Source organism: Paramormyrops kingsleyae, chromosome 22 (genome assembly GCF_048594095.1).
Source record: "Paramormyrops kingsleyae isolate MSU_618 chromosome 22, PKINGS_0.4, whole genome shotgun sequence".
Classification (NCBI taxonomy): Eukaryota; Metazoa; Chordata; class Actinopteri; order Osteoglossiformes; family Mormyridae; genus Paramormyrops; species Paramormyrops kingsleyae.
The window spans coordinates 4,794,261-4,816,049 of NC_132818.1; the positions used below are offsets into that span (position 1 = coordinate 4,794,261).

At 46.6% G+C, this 21,789-nt stretch overlaps 1 protein-coding gene across 2 annotated transcripts in view; it reads left to right on the forward strand.

Annotated features, from left to right (window-relative positions):
* Positions 1 to 17,496, forward strand: part of hs3st2 (heparan sulfate (glucosamine) 3-O-sulfotransferase 2) — a 44,322-nt gene extending 26,826 nt beyond the window's left edge. For both annotated transcript variants that reach the window (XM_072705087.1, XM_023816526.2), the window contains exon 2: positions 15,934 to 17,496. In XM_072705087.1, coding sequence (XP_072561188.1) covers positions 15,934 to 16,552 — 619 coding nt within the window. In that variant the 3' untranslated portion in view covers positions 16,553 to 17,496. The remainder of the gene's footprint in view (positions 1 to 15,933) is intronic.
* The last annotated feature ends 4,293 nt before the right edge of the window (positions 17,497 to 21,789 follow it).

Sequence of the window (21,789 nt, forward strand, 5' to 3'; positions counted from 1 at the left end):
ACATACAGTGATGGATGCACCTTTAAGATTAAATATAGCTCCTTACATGACATACTAACACTGTCCAGTGCTACTTTCTCTAGGCAGCAGTGCAAGCTGCACCAGGTCAGTGAGGGGGGGCAGAAAGGAATTAACAAAAAGGCAGGGTGTGCTTGTTTGGGGCGGGGGGAGGCTTTCTTTCAGGGTCAGCACAGTAAAGCAAAAATAATAATTACAGGATACTTAAATTTAAGGAATTTATTTCATTTTGCAAAAAATAATTCATTGACTATAGTACTGTATCCAGAAATCACAGCTCCATTTTAGTTTATATGCCTACAGTCACTTTGGACTCACCGTGTGTGTGCTGTACATATCTCGGAGTGCTGGGAGCCGTGTACCAGCAGTGTGTGCTGTACATGTCTCGGAGTGCTGGGAGCCGTGTACCAGCAGTGTGTGCTGTACATGTCTCGGAGTGCTGGGAGCCGTGTACCAGCAGTGTGTGCTGTACATGTCTCGGAGTGCTGGGAGCCGTGTACCAGCAGTGTGTGCTGTACATGTCTCGGAGTGCTGGGAGCCGTGTACCAGCAGTGTGTGCTGTACATGTCTCGGAGTGCTGGGAGCCGTGTACCAGCAGTGTGTGCTGTACATGTCTCGGAGTGCTGGGAGCCGTGTACCAGCAGTGTGTGCTGTACATGTCTCGGAGTGCTGGGAGCCGTGTACCAGCAGTGTGTGCTGTACATGTCTCGGAGTGCTGGGAGCCGTTTACCAGCAGGGTGTGCTGTACATGTCTCGGAGTGCTGGGAGCCGTGTACCAGCAGGGTGTGCTGTACATGTCTCGGAGTGCTGGGAGCCGTGTACCAGCAGTGTGTGCTGTACATGTCTCGGAGTGCTGGGAGCCGTGTACCAGCAGGGTGTGCTGTACATGTCTCGGAGTGCTGGGAGCCGTGTACCAGCAGGGTGTGCTGTACATGTCTCGGAGTGCTGGGAGCCGTGTACCAGTAGTGATCTAAGCTGTCTTCACCACCCTCTGCAGAGCACCAAGCAGCTTTTGATCCAAGATGGGGCCCATTGGGGCTGGATGTCATAGTCTTCCCTTCAACTTGATGCTATAAAACTTCTAAATAGAAATAACTTTTTCCCATCTCCCAGAAAAGACATCTGATCTTTAACCCAGACACTGTGTCTGCTTTACGGAGCTTTCCGAGTGGGCATATGTCAAGAGCTGAAAGTGTTGACTTTGTCTGCTCTCTGTTAGTATTTTAGAATAACTTCAGCAGTTATAGATATAGATAAAATATCTGAAATGCATATAAATGTTTTAGTACAGCATAAATAAGGGGCTCTACATCTTTCCAGAAAATCACCCTGCATAGCCAGTAGCAGTCCAAGCCATGCTTGTCTGAGGCGAAGTGAAACTGACTGGCAAGTTGGCACCCCCTCAGAAGCAGGCGCCCTAGGCGAGGACCATCGCCAGCGCCCCTGACTGAGGCGAAGTGAAACTGACTGGCAAATTGGCACCCCCTCAGAAGCAGGCGCCCTAGGCGAGGACCATCGCCAGCGCCCCCTGTCTGAGGCGAAGTGAAACTGACTGGCAAATTGGCACCCCCTCAGAAGCTGGTGCTCTAGGCGAGGACCATCGCCAGCGCCCCCTGTCTGAGGCGAAGTGAAACTGACTGGCAAATTGGCACCCCCTCAGAAGCAGGCGCCCTAGGCGAGGACCATCGCCAGCGCCCCCTGACTGAGGCGAAGTGAAACTGACTGGCAAATTGGCACCCCCTCAGAAGCAGGCGCCCTAGGCGAGGACCATCGCCAGCGCCCCCTGTCTGAGGCGAAGTGAAACTGACTGGCAAATTGGCACCCCCTCAGAAGCAGGCGCCCTAGGCGAGGACCATCGCCAGCGCCCCCTGTCTGAGGCGAAGTGAAACTGACTGGCAAGTTGGCACCCCCTCAGAAGCAGGCGCCCTAGGCGAGGACCATCGCCAGCGCCCCCTGTCTGAGGCGAAGTGAAACTGACTGGCAAATTGGCACCCCCTCAGAAGCTGGCGCCCTAGGCGAGGACCATCGCCAGCGCCCCCTGTCTGAGGCGAAGTGAAACTGACTGGCAAGTTGGCACCCCCTCAGAAGCAGGCGCCCTATAGAAGCCAACATTGCAATAGCTGCCAATAATGTAATACATTTTCTAAACCAATGACATCATAACCTTTTGCTGATAATGTGATAAGCTATTACATTATTGGCCATTTATTACATTATCGACTTTTACTGCATTAAGAACAGAGAGATTTATTGTGTTATTGGCATATTTTTACTTTATTAGCTGCTACATTTCGCCTATAAGATTGACTGTCACAGTGAATAGTAATTACACAATAAATATCTACATTTATAATTATATAAATAAAACCTTCACATTTTTGGTTATCTTGGCTCACCAAAGCACAAAGTTTAAGCTTATAAAATTAATTAATCTGCTCTGTTCACTACCCTCAACTAATCACAGGACTGGGCTGAATGTTAATATTTAACTCATTTACGTTTATTAAATGTTGCAATTATTAAAAATAGTTTACAGTAGTAATTTGAAACCAAAAGAAGTCTGAAACAGCTGTTCATCCTCAAAAAAATTCCTCATTTAAATAAACATTTACTGTGACAGTCTAGGCTAAGTCCCTGTCATTCATAGCACACAGTATTTCACAGAATTTAATCCTTATACCTCATATTATTAAGTTTCCCTTTAAACAGCCAACGGGAACTTGCAAGGCCAGCTTTGTAATTATCATTATAAATTGTTAAAAGGCTTTGTGTGTTTATGATTTATATGCTCGTTTTTTTATGAGGATTAATCAAAAAATGTTAAGGTATTTACTGACGTGACATGGATGATGGGCCATTTGTGAGATGATCTCGATTAATGCCTGCTCATTGACTTCATAAAAGGCAAGACATGCATTTTCACAAACCTATACATACATACATGTGTGTGTGTGGATTAGGTTTATATTACATTGTGGAGATCAAATATCCCCCACAGTGTGATAAAAATAACCTGTTATTTTGATATTGTGAGGACCTTTTTTCCAGGTCCCCACAAAAATCTGTGAATGCAGTCAAAAAACAAAAAATCCCAAAAGGTCTCATATTTAGTCTGGTTACTGATGGCTAAGGTTAGGTTTGGGTAGGGGTTAAGGTTGCCATGTTACAGTTTTCCCCATAGATATGAATGGGTAGTCCCCACAAAGATTTAATTACAAACTTGTGTGTGTGTGTGTGTGTGCCTATCATGAATTAAGATATAATTTAAGGAGCTTCAGTTAATGTTCACAACAAACACCAGAATGGGTGATCTAAGTGACTTTGAACGTGGCGTGGTCATTGGTGCCGGATGAGCTGGTATGAATGTTTCAGAAACTTCTGGTCTGCTGGAATTTTCAAACACAGCCTAGATCTCTAGGATTTACAGGGAATGGACCGAAAAAGAAAAAGCACCCAGTAAGTGGTGATTATTGTGGTGGAGATGATGATGAGGTCAAAGAAGAATGTCCAGACTGGTTCATGCTGATAGAATGGCAACAATAACTCAGATAATCACTCGTTACAACCAAGGTATACAGAAGAACATCTCTGAACATACAACATGTAGAACCTAGAAGCAGATGGGCTACAGCAGCAGACCACACCGAGAGTCACTCCTGTCAGCTAAGAACAGGAAACTGAGGCTAAAGAGGGCACAGGTTCACCAAAATTAGACAAAGGAAGATTGGAAAAACGTTGCCTTGTCAGATGAATCTCAGTTTCTGCTGTGACATTCCTCAGGTAGTAATTTGGCATAAACAACATGAAAGCATGGATCCGTCCTGCCTTGTATCAATTCAGGCTGCTGGTGCTGTAATGGTGTGGGCGATATTTTCTTGGCACTTTTGGGCCCCTTAGTACCAACTGAGTATCATTTAAATCTAACAGCCTACCTGATTATTGCTGCTGACCAAGTCCATCCCTTAATGACCACGGTGTACCCAGCTTCGAATGGCTACTTCCAGCATGTAACAAAGGTCATATCATTTCAGACTGGTTCCTTAAACATGATAATGAGCTCATTGTACTCAAATGGTCTCCACAGTCACCAGATATCACTTCAATTGAGTAGCTGTGGGATGTGGTGGAACCGGAGATTCACATCACGAAGGTGCAGCGGCTGCGTGAAGCTGTCTCAAATTAAGACATACAGGTAAATACAAGTAACCACCTAATTAATTGGGAAAGATTGTGCAAATTGGCATGTAAGTGGAATGTAAAACAAATGAATAAGTGTAGTTTCACAGTTACATGTTACAACAAGGACTCAGAACATTCAGATAAAAACACATTTATTAATATTCACATTTCCAGATCCATCCAGTACTAATATAAATTGTGCATGCTGGTGAGTCTGGGGTGAGTTGGGATTAGATGGGAGGAGCAGGTGACAGGGTTGTACGCAGAATACGCTGCGGAGAATACGAGGTGGGTAACACTAGGCATGACATGTATGTATGAATGTATGTATGAGTCATTTTTAACCTCAGTCTGTTAGAAGGGGAGGAGAGCTTAGGTTCCAACAATCAATAGCATAGCTGGAAGCTCAGAGATTCGACTTTCACTACCACGTTGCTATTCGGCAAAGGCCAGAAGTGAATTTTAATTGTGTTTTTTTTAATTTGTATTCCAGGAAGATTTAGCAAGGAAGGTTTGTCAAAGGCAGATTCTAAAGAACTGCTTGCCTTTATTCTATTTTAGGGAAAGAAAGATATCATTTTTGAAAAAAATGCATTTTAAAAAACTCACTTCCCTTCTGTCACGCCCCGCTCCGTCCGCTCCCGATGTGTGCCACGCCCACCTCATTACCTTCTGTTTCGCCCTAATTGTTCCCACCTGTAGCTCGTTCTGTTACCTAGTCTTGTGTATTTAGTCCGAGTCTCAGTCTGTATTCCCGAGATCTGTCATCGTTGTATGGTCCGTCGTTGTCTGCACCTGTCCTTTTACCTATAATAAACCCTGCACTGGACCTTTTGGCTTCATTCGCCTGCTTCCGTGCTCGCGTTCCATCCCGAAGCTGACAGAATGACAGATCTCCGGAAGAAAGGATCCCCCCTAGCCGAGGAAGAGTACCTCGGCTTGGTAGACGAGGTCCTATACTGGCTGACCCAACCCGAGATCCGAGAGGATCCCGCAGCTCTCCGGTTAGCTCACCGAAGCCGGGATATCCTGGAGGGGATATCTGTCCCCGGCGACGCGCACCAAGCGGACGTGGTGCGCGAAAGCCTCCAGCAGCTTCGGGAGGTAGCGGCTGCAGCCCTGCAAAGGCAGGTGGAGCTTGACAGCGGGCTGATGTACCGCTCGCCACCCGCTGATGCGACCCCACTGCTGCCTTCCGGATCCAGAAGGAGAAAGAAGAGGCGAAAGGGAAAGGCTGAAGAAGCCGCCCCAACTCTCTTCTTGGGAGCGTGCTCCCTTCGCCCCGCCTTGGAGGACGCCTGGGTGATGGGTGGGCCCCAAGACGCGGAGGACCTGCCTGCTTTGGAGACTGGGGATGCCTGGCCAGAGCGCTGTCCTGGGAGAGGGAACAGCGCTGTTAGAGACGCCAGTCCCCGGGTCCCTAAAGCGCGAAAAGGGAGGGCGCATACGCGCTCAGCACCCCTCCTTCCTGCACCGGACCGGTTCGGTCCGGACCTGCCGGCGGTTGATGCCGCCGCTCTGCCCGCGGCGCCGCCGGCTGCTGACGTCTCCGCTCTGCCAGCGACGTCGCCTGCTGCAGCTGCCGCCGCCCTGCCTGCGGCACCGCCTGCTGCAGCTTCCGCCGATCGGCCAGCAGCACTACCTCTCCGGTCTGCTGCCTCCGTCGATCCGCCTGCGGCTGCGCTGCCTGCTGCCTCCGCCGATCCGCCCGCGGCTGCGCTGCCTGCTGCCGCCGCCGATCTGCCTGCGGCTGCGCTGCCTGCTGCCGCCGCCGATCCGCCCGCGGCTGCGCTGCCTGCTGCCGCCGCCGATCTGCCTGCGGCTGCGCTGCCTGCTGCCGCCGCCGTTCTGCCCGCGGCTGAGCTGCCTGCAGCCCCGCCTGCTGCAGCCGCCGCGATGCCGGCAGCACCGCTCGACCCGCCAGTCCTGCCTGTCTTCCCTGCTGCAGCTGCCGCCGCTCTGCCTGCGGCACCGCCTGTTGCAGCTTCCGCCGCTTCGTCAGCGGCACCGCCCGTCCTGCCTGTCTTCCCTGCTGCAGCTGCCACCGCTCTACCTGCGGCACCGCCTGCTGCAGCTTCCGCCGCCTTGTCAGCGGCACCTCCTGACCTGCCTGACCCGTCTGTCCCATTGGACCCGCTTGCCCTGCCTGGCTTGCCTACAGTCCCGGTGGCTAGCCACGGGGTGACAGCGCCCGCCGAGGCGCCCCCTGCTGGCCGCGTGGAGGCTGCGCCCGCCGAGGCGCCCCCTGCTGGCCGCGTGCCGGTGGCGTCCGCCGAGGCGCCCCCTGCTGGCCGCGTGGAGGCTGCGCCCGCCGAGACGGGCCCCGCTGGCCGCGTGCTGGTGGCGCCCGCCGGGGTGTCCCTCTCTGGCGCGCCCGGAGTGCGTGCCTTTGGGGGGGGGTTCTGCCCCGCGGCAGCGCCCCCTGCTGGCCGCGGGAGGGCAGCGCCCAACCTGCCAGCATCGGAATTGCCTGTCCTGCCGGCATCTGAACTGTTTGTCCTGCCGGCACCTGAACTGCCTGTCCTGCCGGCATCTGACCTACCTGTCCTACCGGCACCTGAACTGCCTCAGGTTGCCGCGGTTACGCCCCCTGCTGCCCGCGTGCTGGTGGCGCGCAATGAAGGGCCCCCTGCGGGCCGCACACCCGAGCCCGATTCACCTGACCTGCTCGTCTCGCCTGTCCAGCCAGCCCAGCCCTGCTCGCCTGTCCAGCCGGCCTTCGTTCCAGTCCTGCCCGCGGCCCCGCCTGAGGCCGCCGTTCCGGTCCTGCCCGTGGCCCCGCCTGAGGCCGCCGCTCTGCCCGCGGCCCCGCCTGAGGCCGCCGCTCTGCCGGCGGCCACACCCGAGGCTCTGGCTACCCCGCCTGTTGCCTCTTTGGAGGCCAAGACACTTGTCTGCCCAGACTTGACCTCCCTTGAGACTCCCTCGCCCTTACCCCGGCCAGACCAACACCGCCCAGGACCCCGCCTGTCAGTGTCCCGTAAGGGACGGGGACACAGGCGTCGGGCCTGGGTCCCGCCCGCCATGCCCCCTGGCTCGCCCGTTCGGCCCCTAGCTCTGGCTCGGTGGCTGCCTGCGGGTCCTGCGCCTCGGGGTCGGCGGTCGCCGCCGGGCCCCCCCCTGGTCCCTGGGTGCTGGTCCTCGGTCCCGCCTCCGGCTCCCGGTCGGCCGCCTCCGGGCCCCCCTGCTCCGGCTTGGCGTCGGACGGCGCCTTCGCCGGCTGCGGCTGCGCCTCCGCCTGCCGCGGCTTCCCCCTCCTGCCTGCCTTCCCTGGTGTTCCCTCCTGCTCCCTCCTGGTCCCCTCCGTCACTCCCTCGTCCCGTCCCCTTGGTCCCTGGGTGGTCCCCTCCTGCTCCCTTCTCCCTCTCCCCTGCGGCCCCTCCGGCCGCTGCCCGTCGCCCGCCTGGGCCTTTTCGTGCTCCCCTTGTTCCTCCTCCCTTTCCGTTCGTCCCGCCTGTTTCTCCTTCTGGTCCCTTTGTCCCTCCTTTTGGCACCCCTGGCCCTTTCGTGTCGCCTGTGGGTGTTCCCCCTGTGTCTCCCTTCTGGGTCTGTCTCTCCGCCTTCCCTGTTCTCTGTCAGGTCCTGTCCTTCGTTTCGTCCCTGTTCGTCTTTTGCGTCTCCGTCCTGTTCCCTGGGTTTGGTTGACGTTCTGTTTTGTCTTTCAGGTCCTGTTCCCTCGTCCCGTCCGTCGCCTCCTCCCTGGCGCGCCCGGTGTGCGCGCCTTTGGGGGGGGGTTATGTCACGCCCCGCTCCGTCCGCTCCCGATGTGTGCCACGCCCACCTCATTACCTTCTGTTTCGCCCTAATTGTTCCCACCTGTAGCTCGTTCTGTTACCTAGTCTTGTGTATTTAGTCCGAGTCTCAGTCTGTATTCCCGAGATCTGTCATCGTTGTATGGTCCGTCGTTGTCTGCACCTGTCCTTTTACCTATAATAAACCCTGCACTGGACCTTTTGGCTTCATTCGCCTGCTTCCGTGCTCGCGTTCCATCCCGAAGCTGACACCTTCGACATTAGAAAAAGAATTATGTGAAAACTTTCATTTCAGTCATCTCGTTTGTCCTTCTTGAAGCTCATTGTCCTAATTCATTAGAATTCCCAGCCACCCATTTATCCTCACAGTTTAATTTTCCTTTTAACCAACTTCTTGTTTTTAATTTCTCCTTCACTATTGGCTACAATCTTGAAAACATTGATTGCAGAACTATGTCATACCTCCATTTTCAACTCTGTCATCAATAAGAAACTGGTTTGTACGATTATTGAGCGCTTACGAAAAGTTATATTCTTAAGCAACACAAAGTAAAACCACATATTAATAGGGAAAGTCCAGTTTTTTGAAGTATTTATTTATTTGTATGTTTGTTTATTTTCAGCAGTTAGGGTCTGTGCTTCTACTGTATAACTATAACCAGACTCTTTACTCAAGAAATTAATGAAGTAATAAAATTATTCCTAAGGGGTTTGCTTTAGGAAGGAAGGAGCAATGCACAATGTTAATGGCATGTTTGGAAAAGCTAAGACAGCCTTTCGAGGCAGAAAATCAGTTCACAATGCAATAAATTTTGTTTTCTATTAATAATAAGGGACATGCAGCACTTCTTGGAATTCCCCTTATATTCACAGCATTCGGAACCTGAGGTAAGAAACACAGGATAAAGGTTAAATTGACTATTTGTAATAAGAAAATCCTGTAAAGTGCCCAAAATAGAGGCAGCTTCTCACATAGAAAAAAATTGTGAAAATAGAGGCAGAAAAAAATGCTCTCCATATCTATAGAGATTTTTATTTTTCTCATTATTATCATTTAGAACATGTCAAATGATAGAGCACCCTAATCTGTCATCTTACTGTGAATGCACAACTAAAATCATTTACCATGCTACACGCATTGGTGAGAACAGACTTTTCATATTAATTGAAGACTTTTTCTTTTAGTCAATGGCATCATGCCGATAAACCCCATTAGATGCTGAAAGGATCACATTAAGCCAAAGCTCTTGTAATAAAGATGTCAGTGCAAAGGATTAGCATTCGGTTTGTAAGCCATTCAGCTGTCTATTAAAAAAAGGCCAAAGTCACACGTATGCAATACAAACTGAAAGAATATGCAGTTCATATAGCTGCTCATTGTGGTATTTTAGATATATGAAATTGATTTACCTTTATTTTATTAAAAACTACATGTAAACAGACAAAGAATCAGCCAGAGCTACCAACAAAATGCATGATCGCTGCTGTCTGCCAAATGCTTTCTGTTTTTAATTAAACATTTTGGATGTCACAATTAATACAGTCAGTAAGTCTTTCATTTAAATTACATTTTCAAGTCCACATCCTACCACATTTACATTTCTGGTTTAAATTTGTAGGTATCTGGTTCTACAGAAGTAATTGATGGTAGCCATTCAGTAAGGTACTTAAGCTGGACTGCTTTAGTGAATATTTACCCTGCTCGTTGATGTGGTAGATTTTTAACCTGCTAAACCCAAAGCTGTTGTAACTGTAATATGGTACATAATACTGCTTAGCATTAAGGATCTGAGATTTTAGCTGGCCTGCCATTAAAAATAGAACTAATGTTCAGTTTTGAATTTGAGTGAATTTAATGTATTCAAACAGTCAATAGAATGTTGGGGTAAAGCATGCGCCCCAAATTAAATTCTATCTGTTATTGAATCACGTCATAAACATAGTCCCTCCAGCGTGTCCTGGGTCTTCCCCGGGGTCTCCTCCCAGTGGGACATGCCCAGAACACCTCACTAGGGAGGCGTCCAGGAGGCATCCAAAGCAGATGCCCGAGCCACCTCATCTGGCTCCTCTCAATGCGGAGGAACAGCGGCTCTACTCTGAGTCCCTCCCGAATGACCGAGCTCCTCACCCTATCTCTAAGGGAGAGCCCAGCCACCCTGCGGAGGAAACTCATTTCGGCCGCTTGCACTCACGATCTCGTTCTTTCGGTCACTACCCACAGCTCGTGACCATAGGTGAGGGTAGGAACGTAAATCGACTGGTAAATCGAGAGCTTCGCCTTTTGGCTCAGCTCCTTCTTCACCATGACAGACCGATGCAGCACCTGCATCACTGCTGACGCCGCACCGATCCGCCTGTCGATCTCCTGCTCCATCCTTCCCTCACTCGTGAACAAGACCCCGAGGTACTTAAACTCCTCCACTTGGGGGAGGACCCCATCCCCGACCCAGAGAGAGCATTCCACCCTTTTCCGGCTGAGGACCATGGTCTCGGATTTGGAGGTGCTGATTCTCATCCCAGCCGCTTCACACTCGGCTGCAAACTGTCCCAGTGAGAGCCGAAGGTCACGGTCTGATGAAGCCAACAGAACCACATCATCTGCAAAAAGCAGAGACCTAATCCTGAGGTCACCAAATTGGACACCCTCAACGCCCTGGCTGCGCCTAGAAATTCTGTCCATAAAGGTTATGAACAGAATCGGTGACAAAGGGCAACCCTGACGGAGTCCAACCCTCACCGGAAACGAGTCCGACTTATTGCCGACCATGCGGACCAAGCTCTGGCACCGGTCATACAGGGACCAAACAGTCCTTATAAGGAAGCCCGGCACCCCATACTCCCAGAGCACCCCCCACAGGACTCCCCGAGGGACACGGTCGAATGCCTTCTCCAAGTCCACAAAACACATGTAGACTGGTTGGGCAAACTCCCATGAACCCTCCAAGACCCTGCTGAGAGTATAGAGCTGGTCCACTGTTCCACGGCCAAGGCGAAAACCACACAGCTCCTCCTGAATCCGAGGTTCGACAATCCAGCGTACCCTCCTCTCCAGAACCCCCGAATAGACCTTACCAGGGAGACTGAGGAGTGTGAAGAGGGGGACCACCACCCCGGTCTGCCAGTCCAGAGACACTGCCCCCTATGTCAACGCGATGCTATAGATGCATGTTAACCAGGACAGCCCCACAGCATCCAGATCCTTAAGTAACTCCAGGTGGATCTCATCCACCCCCGGAGCCTGGCCACCGAGGAGCTTTTTAACCACCTCAGCAACCTCCACCCCAGAGATGGGGGAGTCCACACCCAAGTCCCCAGACTCTGCTTCCTCATTAGAAGGTGTGTTGGTGGGATTGAGGAGGTCTTCGAAGTACTCCTTCCACCGACCCAAAACGTCCTGAGCTTAGGTCAGCAGTGCCCCATCCCCACCATGAACAGTGTTGATGCTGCACCGCTTTCCCACCCTGAGACACAATATAAATCAATCAAAAAATGTTTAATAAACAGAGGTATGAGGCCACTGTATATTTACACTCAAGACAACTATTTTCAGTGGAATGACGTCATGTTTCACTCACTGTTGCCTGACATCGTCATGCCTCTGTTTGTGGGGAGTTTGCATGTTCTCCACATGTTTGTGTAGGTTTCCACCCATAACCTGTAAACATGTGGTCTCTGTGCAGATTCCTGATGCATTGCACCCCTGCACTGGATAAGCAGTAGGATGAATGGATGGATTAAAATTCCAAATGCGTGTTTTCTTTATTTGCATTAGGTCATTTTAAAAAAAATATTGCATGGAGTTCCATTGAAGATTAATCATATTAAGACATTTTATTAGATGGGAAGTATTAGATCTTCAGCACTATTTTTGTGAGGCAGTGAGTTCCTTGTGACTTTAGTCTGAATCAGAAGTTGGAGTTTCAGGTTATATGTAGCTGGGGCAGCCAGCTTTGCTCGGGACTCAAACCCGTCACTCCCATAAAACTCTGGCTGCCTGAGTTTTCCTTCCTCCTTTATTGGGTTATTTTTGTCTGCTGGTCTGACTCAGGATCTGCCTTTTCTTTGCTGGCATCTTGTTTCCTAGTTAAGAGATTCGCTTGGTCAGAGTCTTGCATGCATGGTAGGGTGGCCCTTATTTTTGAAGTATTGAAAACTCTTCCTCTGACCCTGTTATATGTTTCCAAATAATAAAAAAATAATTCTGGTAAAGTTTGAGGGCAATATACCAATTGTAACAGGTTGCTCAATGGTCAGCTAATCAGTGCTATATGACAAATAGGCCGTGTTAACCACTATAGTCACAATAATGACAATATACAGTATTATAGTGGGAATTACACTTCTGGTCTGTTCAGTATTCATATATTTCATGAAGGGTACCATAGTATAGGCCTACTTTATTGATGATCTCTGTTGGGCCTTGTCTGAGTATATTCATCATCAACCAAAGCCACAGTGAACAAACAAGGCTTACATAAATTAGTACTGAGTCTACTGACTGTATCAAAAGACCTATTTAATGTTGTATTTATACATGTACACTGTACAGTGCAAGTGAGAGTATTGATCAAATTTAGGAACCAGACATCAGCTAATTCAGCTTTGATGACAAAATGGAGGCAATTGGCAAACAGGCAATGAAAGTAAAGAAATCCAAACGTCAAAAGTCATACCTGCTATCGCCTGAAGCAGATATCACAGGTGCAAAGTTGCCTTCTAAGAAGCAAGTTTTAGGACACTTTCTGTACTGTCACATTGAAAACAAAAATCCATTAAGACAAGCTGCAAGTAATACTGTTGAGAAAGTAGAGAAATTTTGGAAGAGAGCAAGAATTCCCATTCAGCACAAGCAAGACATGATTAAGAAAGTAGAAAATCTGTACAAGACATATCAGGCTTTAAAGAAGAATGCATACAGAAGGTCTGCTAAACAAATTGAAAATGAGAAGGCATTTACTGAAGATTTTGAAGATCTTTTTGATGTGGCACATCAAGATGCACTAAATATAATGAACATCCCTGAAGATAAAGACTTCTTGATTTACACTATGTATTAACAGAGACTAATTGTGATTTGTCACTTAGTAGTTTAAAATAAATATGATTCATGTTTCTCAATTTCTCATAGCTATTGGTTTTTGTATCTGTAGAATTATTGCGTGATTGGCCAGCCTTATGTTCCTGGCCTTTGAGCAACCTGTGGAATTTGTTCAAATGTAAAAAAAATTTAGGGGAATTATTTTCAATATAAAAGGAAAGATTCTAGAGGGTCAGAGTAATAAAATTCAAACTTTTATTTTTTTCACTATATAATAAGGGCCACCCTAATGCATGGTGTTGGTCAGTTCTGTGTCTAGGTTTTTTGCAGCATTTTTATGGCTGCTTGTATTTGGATTATCCCAGTTCCTCTCTCTCTCTCCACATCTACTTTGCACACTTGGTCTCGGAGCCATGCATCCTATCAGTTACTGGGGACATGGTGTTTGGCCCAGCAGAAGCGTGACCTGTCAGGCAGAAAACTGGCAGTGCGGCTGGCGTGATCCGGTTTGGCCAGTGCTTGCTCACACTTTCTCATTTGTGGAAGAACAAAATGAGTGTGGCCAAGTGCATCAAGCTGAATACTGCTCGACTTTCAATAAATTTCACAACATTTACTTCACATAAAAATATGAAATTAATTATGCATGTTCTATGGCTTGCAGATCATTTAATTTTTCCAAAATAAGAACACCTAGCCATCCATTGGTCCGTCAGTTGTATCTGCCTCTAAATGCTTATCCTGGTCAATGGGGGCTGGACCCCCTTGCTGTCCGTGGCAGCACAGGGCACTTGGCAGGGGAAACACCCGCGACAGATAAGAGCCCATTACAAAACAGACCAACTACAGGAACTGTGGCCTAACTGCATGGCTTTGGTCACTGGGAGGAGAGCAGAGTACCTGGAAGCAGCTCAGGTGACACAGGGGAAATCACGCAAATGGCAGACAGACGCATTGGGGGCAGGATTTCAGCTCCCAACCCCAGTGATGTGAGACAGCATTGCTGAAAACTTTAACCAGAATGTATTAAATAATAAACACATTCATTAGCTTATTTACCATTTTGCCACTGAGCTGCAGTCAGTGATGATAAACATACTCGGTTCTTACACACCTAGTATTTGAAGAAAGTTTAGAAGCATGCAATTTATGTCTAATCCACATTCAAAACATAAAAACTTGCAAAGCTTTGAATTAACAAAAATTTACAATAGGCTCACTGGTAATTCACTACTAATCTGTCAAAAACACATAGTACCTAAAAACATGTCAAAATATATTTTCATTATTGTTGTTATAAGCAGTACACTTTTGTTTGTGTTTGCTTCTTTGTTCATTGTGTTGCAAACTATATAATATAAAATGTTTTAAGTCAGCTTTCTAGAAAATGCAATGCCTGTCTGCTTGGTTCTTCTTGAATACTTGACTTTTCAGGCAACAGCCGGTTGCTTGTTCTCATTAGTTGAAATTAGTCAATAAACCATCTGTCTATAATTCTGCCTCATTTACAGTACCCTGAGAAGGTGATTTTATTTTCAACCAAAAATTATCACAAAATAAAGGAAGACAATTATTGAGAGTAAAGGAAAGAAAAACACAAAAAATTGAAAATTTAAATGGTAGAAATCTGTCAGTGCCATTGAGTTATCTGTAGGAGGTGAATCGTCTGACATGACGACACCATACAGATGTGAGCTGTCCGTAGGAGGTGAATCGTATTTCATGATGACACCATACAGATGTGAGCTGTCCGTTGGAGGTGAATCGTCTGATATGACAACATCATACAGATGTGAGCTGTCCATAGGAGGTGAATCATCTGACATGACACCATACAGATGTGAGCTGTCTGTAGGAGGGGAATCGTCTTACATGACGGCACCATACAGATGTGAGCTGTCTGTAGGAGGTGAATCGTCTGATATGACGACACCATAAAGATGTGAGCTGTCTGTAGGAGGTGAATCGTCTGATATGACAACATACAGATGTGAGCTGTCTGTAGGAGGTGAATCGTCTGATATGACGACACCATACAGATGTGAGCTGTCCGTAGGAGGTGAATCGTCTGATATGACGACACCATACAGATGTGAGCTGTCTGTAGGAGGTGAATCGTCTGCTATGACGACACCATACAGATGTGAGCTGTCTGTAGGAGGTGAATCGTCTGATATGACACCATACAGATGTGAGCTGTCCATAGGAGGTGAATCGTCTGATATGACGACACCATACAGATGTGAGCTGTCCGTAGGAGGTGAATCGTCTGATATGACGGCACCATACAGATGTGAGCTGTCCGTAGGAGGTGAATCGTCTGATATGACGACACCATACAGATGTGAGCTGTCCGTAGGAGGTGAATCGTCTGATATGACGACACCATACAGATGTGAGCTGTCTGTAGGAGGTGAATCGTCTGATATGACGACACCATACAGATGCCTCACTTTCAGGTGTTTTCTGGGTTCAGTCTACATGAAATGAAGGTTCCTGTCGGCTAGGACAGTAGCCCGGTTACAACAGTTAAAATAAGATATTTTTCACGTTATGCTTATAGACCTATTCCGCAAATCATCTTGCGACCCCCTCTCCCCCCACTTTCTGAAACCGCTGGTCTGGGAGAAGCTTTCCGTAGCCTTCTTATATCTCCCCTCTAAAATAACAGACAGCCTAAAGTTACAATTTTATTCTTGTACTATTATGAGTTTATTCTCATAAATGATGGCTCTTATCTCGTAATATTATGACTTCGATTACTCATATTCGTTGTTTTCCTCGATCTGGCCCTAATATGTTGTATGAAGTAAGAACACTTGTCAAACGAAGACTGAATACGCTAATAGAGCAAATAGATTAGCTATATATACTGAAATTTTTCAGTTTATATCGTAGAGCATGTAAAATTGACCTTTTTTCTTGATTTCTGCTCTCCACGTGCAGGGGCTTGATGCCGAGGACTCTGGACAGCCAGATCACCATGGAGAAGACGCCCAGCTATTTTGTGACACTGGAGGCTCCGAGACGGATCTCCAGCATGTCCCGGGACACCAAGCTGATTGTGGTAGTTCGCAACCCTGTGACAAGGGCTATCTCAGACTACACCCAGACCCTATCCAAGAAGCCCGACATCCCCAGCTTCGAAGACCTGGCCTTTAAGAACAGGAGCCTGGGGACGGTGGACACCTCCTGGAATGCCATCCGCATCGGCCTCTACACGCTACACCTGGAGAACTGGCTTCAGTACTTCCGGCTCTCCCAGATGCACTTCGTCAGTGGCGAGCGGCTGATCACGGATCCGGCCGGAGAGCTGGGCCGGGTGCAGGATTTCCTGGGGCTCAAACGCATCGTCACAGACAAGCACTTTTATTTTAACAAGACTAAAGGCTTCCCCTGCCTGAAGAAGCCAGAGAGTAGCAGCTCACCGCGATGTCTAGGCAAGTCGAAAGGGAGGCCTCACGTACAGATCGACCAGGACATCATCGAACAGCTGCATGACTTTTATAGACCATATAATATAAAATTTTATGAAACGGTTGGACATGATTTCAGGTGGGACTGAAGAAGGAGGAACGTGGGTCTCTGTTTACTATAACCTGGATCATAAAGGTTGGGGGGGGGGGTATTTATTACAATTTATTGATGTGTCAGTCTGTCCATAGTAAGCATTTCATCAGTACTGTATAGACCAGGGGTGGGCAATCTAATCCAGAAAGGACCACTGTGTCTGCAGGTTTTTGCTGCACCTGCCTAATTAGCTTAATAATTAGAGGACTGATTGGCTGAAGAGTCCTCACACCTGGGTTTGAACAGCTGACCTACAGGTTATCCCAAAAACCTGCATACACACCGGCCCTTTGTGGATAAGATTGGCTACCTGGTATAGACAGTATAGGCTGTCGGTTAATCAGCTTTAAGCAGTCATAAGTTTTTTTTTCCCTTTTCTCTTCTTTTAATCAGTTTCAAATCTCCCATGGTGAGGGTATAGATAGATCCCACTGTTTTTCTTTTCCTCTTTTCCTTCTTTTAGCTGGATCAGGAATATGAGAATCACTAAGTGCTTATTCATGCCTAATGGCAAACTCATTGTTTTACCATTTCTGTAGAACTACCACACAAAGGGTAAATGGTTTTCTTAAGACTTTTTTTCATTATTCTGTCTTACCAAAAGTTCTAAGTTATGACTGTTTTTAATCCTTTACTTTTGCCAGAAACTTCTGCCATTATTAAACAATCCTATGTCCTGCACAATTTAATTTAATCAATAAAATTATAATGAGTAATTGTGGAAGGTATAGCTAATTTTGTCTGTGTCATCCATTAAATCACAACAAAGAAATATTGAAAGAACTTAAACACTATTCCTAGTTTGGGGTCTAAGAAAACATCAAATTGTGCTACTGCTTTTACCTGTAGTTTCTAACTTTTGTATTTCATCAATATGCTACTTTAGGTTACAAGACATCAAAGTACTATACTCTCACAGATAGAGGCCCATAACTTGTGTGCATCATAAACATGAATATTAATCTTGTTATAAAAACAAAAGAATAAAAAATAAAATAAATTAATGGATGTAAAATGCTGTTTTTTTTTTCATTTTCCATGACTATTGTACTACATAATAGAAACCTCTAGAAAGACGTGTCAGGTCCCGGTCGTCCGATCTTCCCATTTGCCACGCCCCCTCATTCACCTCGTGTGGAAGCCCGATGTTATCATCTGTTCCTAGTTGTGTCCAATTCGTCTTGTGTATTTAAGTCCGCGTTAGAATATGTTTCTCCAGTCCGGTCATTAGCGTGTTAGCGCTGTGCTGTGGTTACGTGTTCCTCAGTGTGTTATCCTCATTAAATGCCCTGTTCACCCGACTCCTGCTTCCCCGCTCCGTGCGGATAATAAACTATCAATTAATTAATTTTAGGGCTGCAACAGCTAATCAATAACATCGATAATAATCAGTAATAAAAACTGTTGACAATGAATTTTGTCATCGATTCGTGGCTTTTTTTACGGTTTGCTGTGTAAATTACATATGACATCACCACCCAGCAATGCTAACAGTGGTGTGTTAAGCCAAGTTCATACTTCACCTTTCCGTCTGTCACTGTGGTCCACGCATGGTTGTGTACATGCACTCCACACCAGCAAAGGGCATGTGTATTGTGACAAACACAAATACTAGCAGTCTAGTGAATTTGCTACTAGGCTTGGGTTGTATTACAGAAATACAGCATACCATAGTTCTTTGAAATCTTGGCAACAACTTTATCTCAAAAATTTCAAAATGTCAGAGCTTTTGAAATGACCGTCAAAGTACAACTGTTAGCAAGCTTAATATGGCAGTGGATCTTTGAGACAGTGGATCTTTCTCTCTGTGTTGTTTTGTCACTTTAAATTGAGATTCTCTGCACTGAACAAAACTCTAACTTAAATATCCGTGTAGAACTATGACCAGAAGATGGATCCGTGCAAACCACCCAGGCAGCTTTGGTGATGTTGCACCACAGGATATGAGCAGTGATGAGGTTTGTGCATTTGGCAGGTTTAAAACACACGCACAGACACACACACACACTTTTCTTATAGCCATAACTCACAGAAATACTGACATCCCTATGGAGTCATGCTAAGCTACTGGTTTCTAACGTGTGCTCAGCTGTCAGCTGTGGCTAAACCCCCACAGTTACAGGCCATTAAACTGGCCCTACTCCAACTCGCGAAGAGTAAATCACAAGATACACATTCAGCCATCGTGGATCCATGACATACCTCATGTCTGGCTTTCTCTTCTGTTCTTTAGCTGTTTACTTGTCGCTCCTTTTATCTATTTTTTTAAGCTGTGGCTACACGTTATTATGTAATAGGTGGCATGGTGAAACATTAAGATGCACCTGAGTGTTGTTGGTTCACGCTCAAATCATTATTTTTGAATATTTTCTAAACTCAGCGCTAAAATTAGCCAGTAGAACATATCACTTAACTTTTGCCATTAGTCACATACAAAGTATTACACAGTACATCAGAAGCCAATATAGACAATATTAAATAATACATCAAAAGTTAATTTAGAATGCATTTTAGTAAATGATAACTGCCGAAATATTTCGGCTGAGACGAGACATGCAAATAAGAATTTCATGGTATTTTTTGTCGTCATCACCGTCATCATTATCATTGTCATCATCATCATCATCGTCATCACCATCATCATTATCATTGTCGTCATCACCGTCATGCATCTCCTGCTGGTAGTAGCACATTGAGTGGGTCTGACCTCGCCTCTTTTTCCAGGTCTGCACAGTATTGCTTTTTCTGGCTGATCCCCAGATCTTCCAAAGCCGTCTGGGAGATATAATGTATCTGGGGTCTGCTCTGGGGCTGTATTTTGAGGTCACTCCTGATCTCCAGACTCCTGACCTTGTCATGGAGAGCGTGACACTGCAGAAAAACATCATTCTGGCTGGTTGTATCCGGGACCTTTCATTACTGCTCATTACCCACAGCTTGAGACCACAGGTGAGAACAGGAACACACCCTGAACAGTAGGGGCTCCTCTGATACCTTAGCCCCTGCTTCACCAGCACAGACCGACTGCAACCAGCATACCGATCGGGCTGTCAGTCTCCCTGTAAAACCACTAGCTGCTTCATTGGTACAGACCGGCTGCAGCCAGGGTACCAATCCAGCTGTCAGCCTCCCTATAAGACCTCTGGCTGCTTCAACGACACAGACCGACTGCAGCCAGCTTACCGATCCGGCTGTCAGCCTCCCTGTAAGACCCCTGCCTGCTTCACCGACACAGACCGACTGCAGCCAGCTTACCGATCCGGCTGTCAGCCTCCCTGTAAGACCCCTGCCTGCTTCGCCGACACAGACCGACTGCAGCCAGCTTACCGATCCGGCTGTCAGCCTCCCTGTAAGACCCCTGCCTGCTTCGCCGACACAGACCGACTGCAGCCAGCTTACCGATCCGGCTGTCAGCCTCCCTGTAAGACCCCTGCCTGCTTCGCCGACACAGACCGACTGCAGCCAGCTTACCGATCCGGCTGTCAGCCTCCCTGTAAGACCCCTGCCTGCATCACCTCCTTCACCAAGAACAGAATCTGACTCCACCTGGAAGGAGAAATACACTTTTTTCTAGAGAGCATCATGGCACACACAAAACAGCCCCACATATTTTGTGAATTCTAGTCTAATTTATGCAGCAATTTAAATGATCTTTTGCACATCTAGAAAATTAGATCTGTGTCTTAACAATAGTGATTTTTCACATACATAGGGGTTCAGCAGATTGTGCCGACTGAGGGGTCCCACTCAAGAAATTACAAGGGGGTTAATACTCATTCCTTTAGTAACTGGCTAAGTGCCTGATTGGTTGCAAACAAATTTCAGGTGAGGGGTTCACTATCTGGCTATGCAGGATTTTTAAATCACGAACAAGAGCGCATTGTCAAGTCAGCCTTTGTATTAGGAACACAATGATAAAATATTCATTTATGAATAAATTGGCATGTGTTAGAAGTACTGATTGTATACTGTGCCACACACCAAATACCTCTATGAATATCTAGCTGTATGAAGCTGTAGGAATGCTTTGAATTTTATCAGAACAGACACCCGGATATCTCAAATTCTCGCACACGCATGGACAAGTCCTATTGCGACGCTTTCATAGAAACAACTGCAAATAAATGCACAATTTAAACGCAGGATGACAGGGGGATTGCACATTGTTAGCTCAGTCCCTGCAGTTTCTTTCATGCTTGATCAATTCTTCTTGACAGGTTCCTCGCCTAGCAAACTAATGATGGGTCCATCAGAAGCACTGTGGAGAGCTCCGCAGTCTTTGCTCCCACCAAGCACTCTACGTGAATACAAACAGCAACCAAACAAAAAGTAACTTTCATGTTTTTATATATATATATATATATATACTGTATATATACACACACACAGTGCTGTGTCCCAAAAAAATGTTCTAGTAGATGGTATATCTATAACAATTGCTTCTGTCACAGATATTTTGGATGGTCAGAAGACCACAGCTTCAGTTCCTAAACCTCTCTTCAGGGGCACCGCAGCATTCCATACAGTACCCCCAAAATGATTATAACAAACATGTTTAAACATGTAATAATGTTCCATTTGTTTTATGACTGCTCATCCTGCTCAGGGTCACAGTGATGTAATAATATTGATTCATAAATTATAGATATCATTCAAACATTGTGCTTCAGGAAGAGCCACATGTTAGAGCTGTGGTTAAAATCCCTGCAAATCCTTTCGCAGACCATTGCTGCTACAGCCTTGTGGTGTCTTCACTTTTTTTTTTATAAAAATGGAGGAACAGCAAACATTCTAGAAGATAATGAGGAGGAAGCCAGACGCTAGCATATTATGTCAGCATATTAATATTTTAGAAGAATATCTTTGACATGACTTTCCTTAATGCATATATATTAATGAATATATGTATTCGGAAAAGTGAATAAGATATATGACTGTAGTATCTGAGTAACAAAAGTTCTTTGGAACCATATCTTACTGCAAATTTTTATGTTGGAAAAGCTCTACTCAGTATGTTCAGTAATCGGTTATGTTTAGCGTGCGTTTGTCACCGAGGTAAATTTTTCATGACTGGCAAATTTTTCTCTCACTGATCTCTCATTAAGTTTTGGGTGGCCAAGAGGAACAAAATTTCCTTTATAGTTCCCTATTTCCCTGCAAAATTACCACATCAAAAAGACATTTATACACAATTTAGCCATTTAGGAGCCTTGTTTGTGCTCCTGAATGACA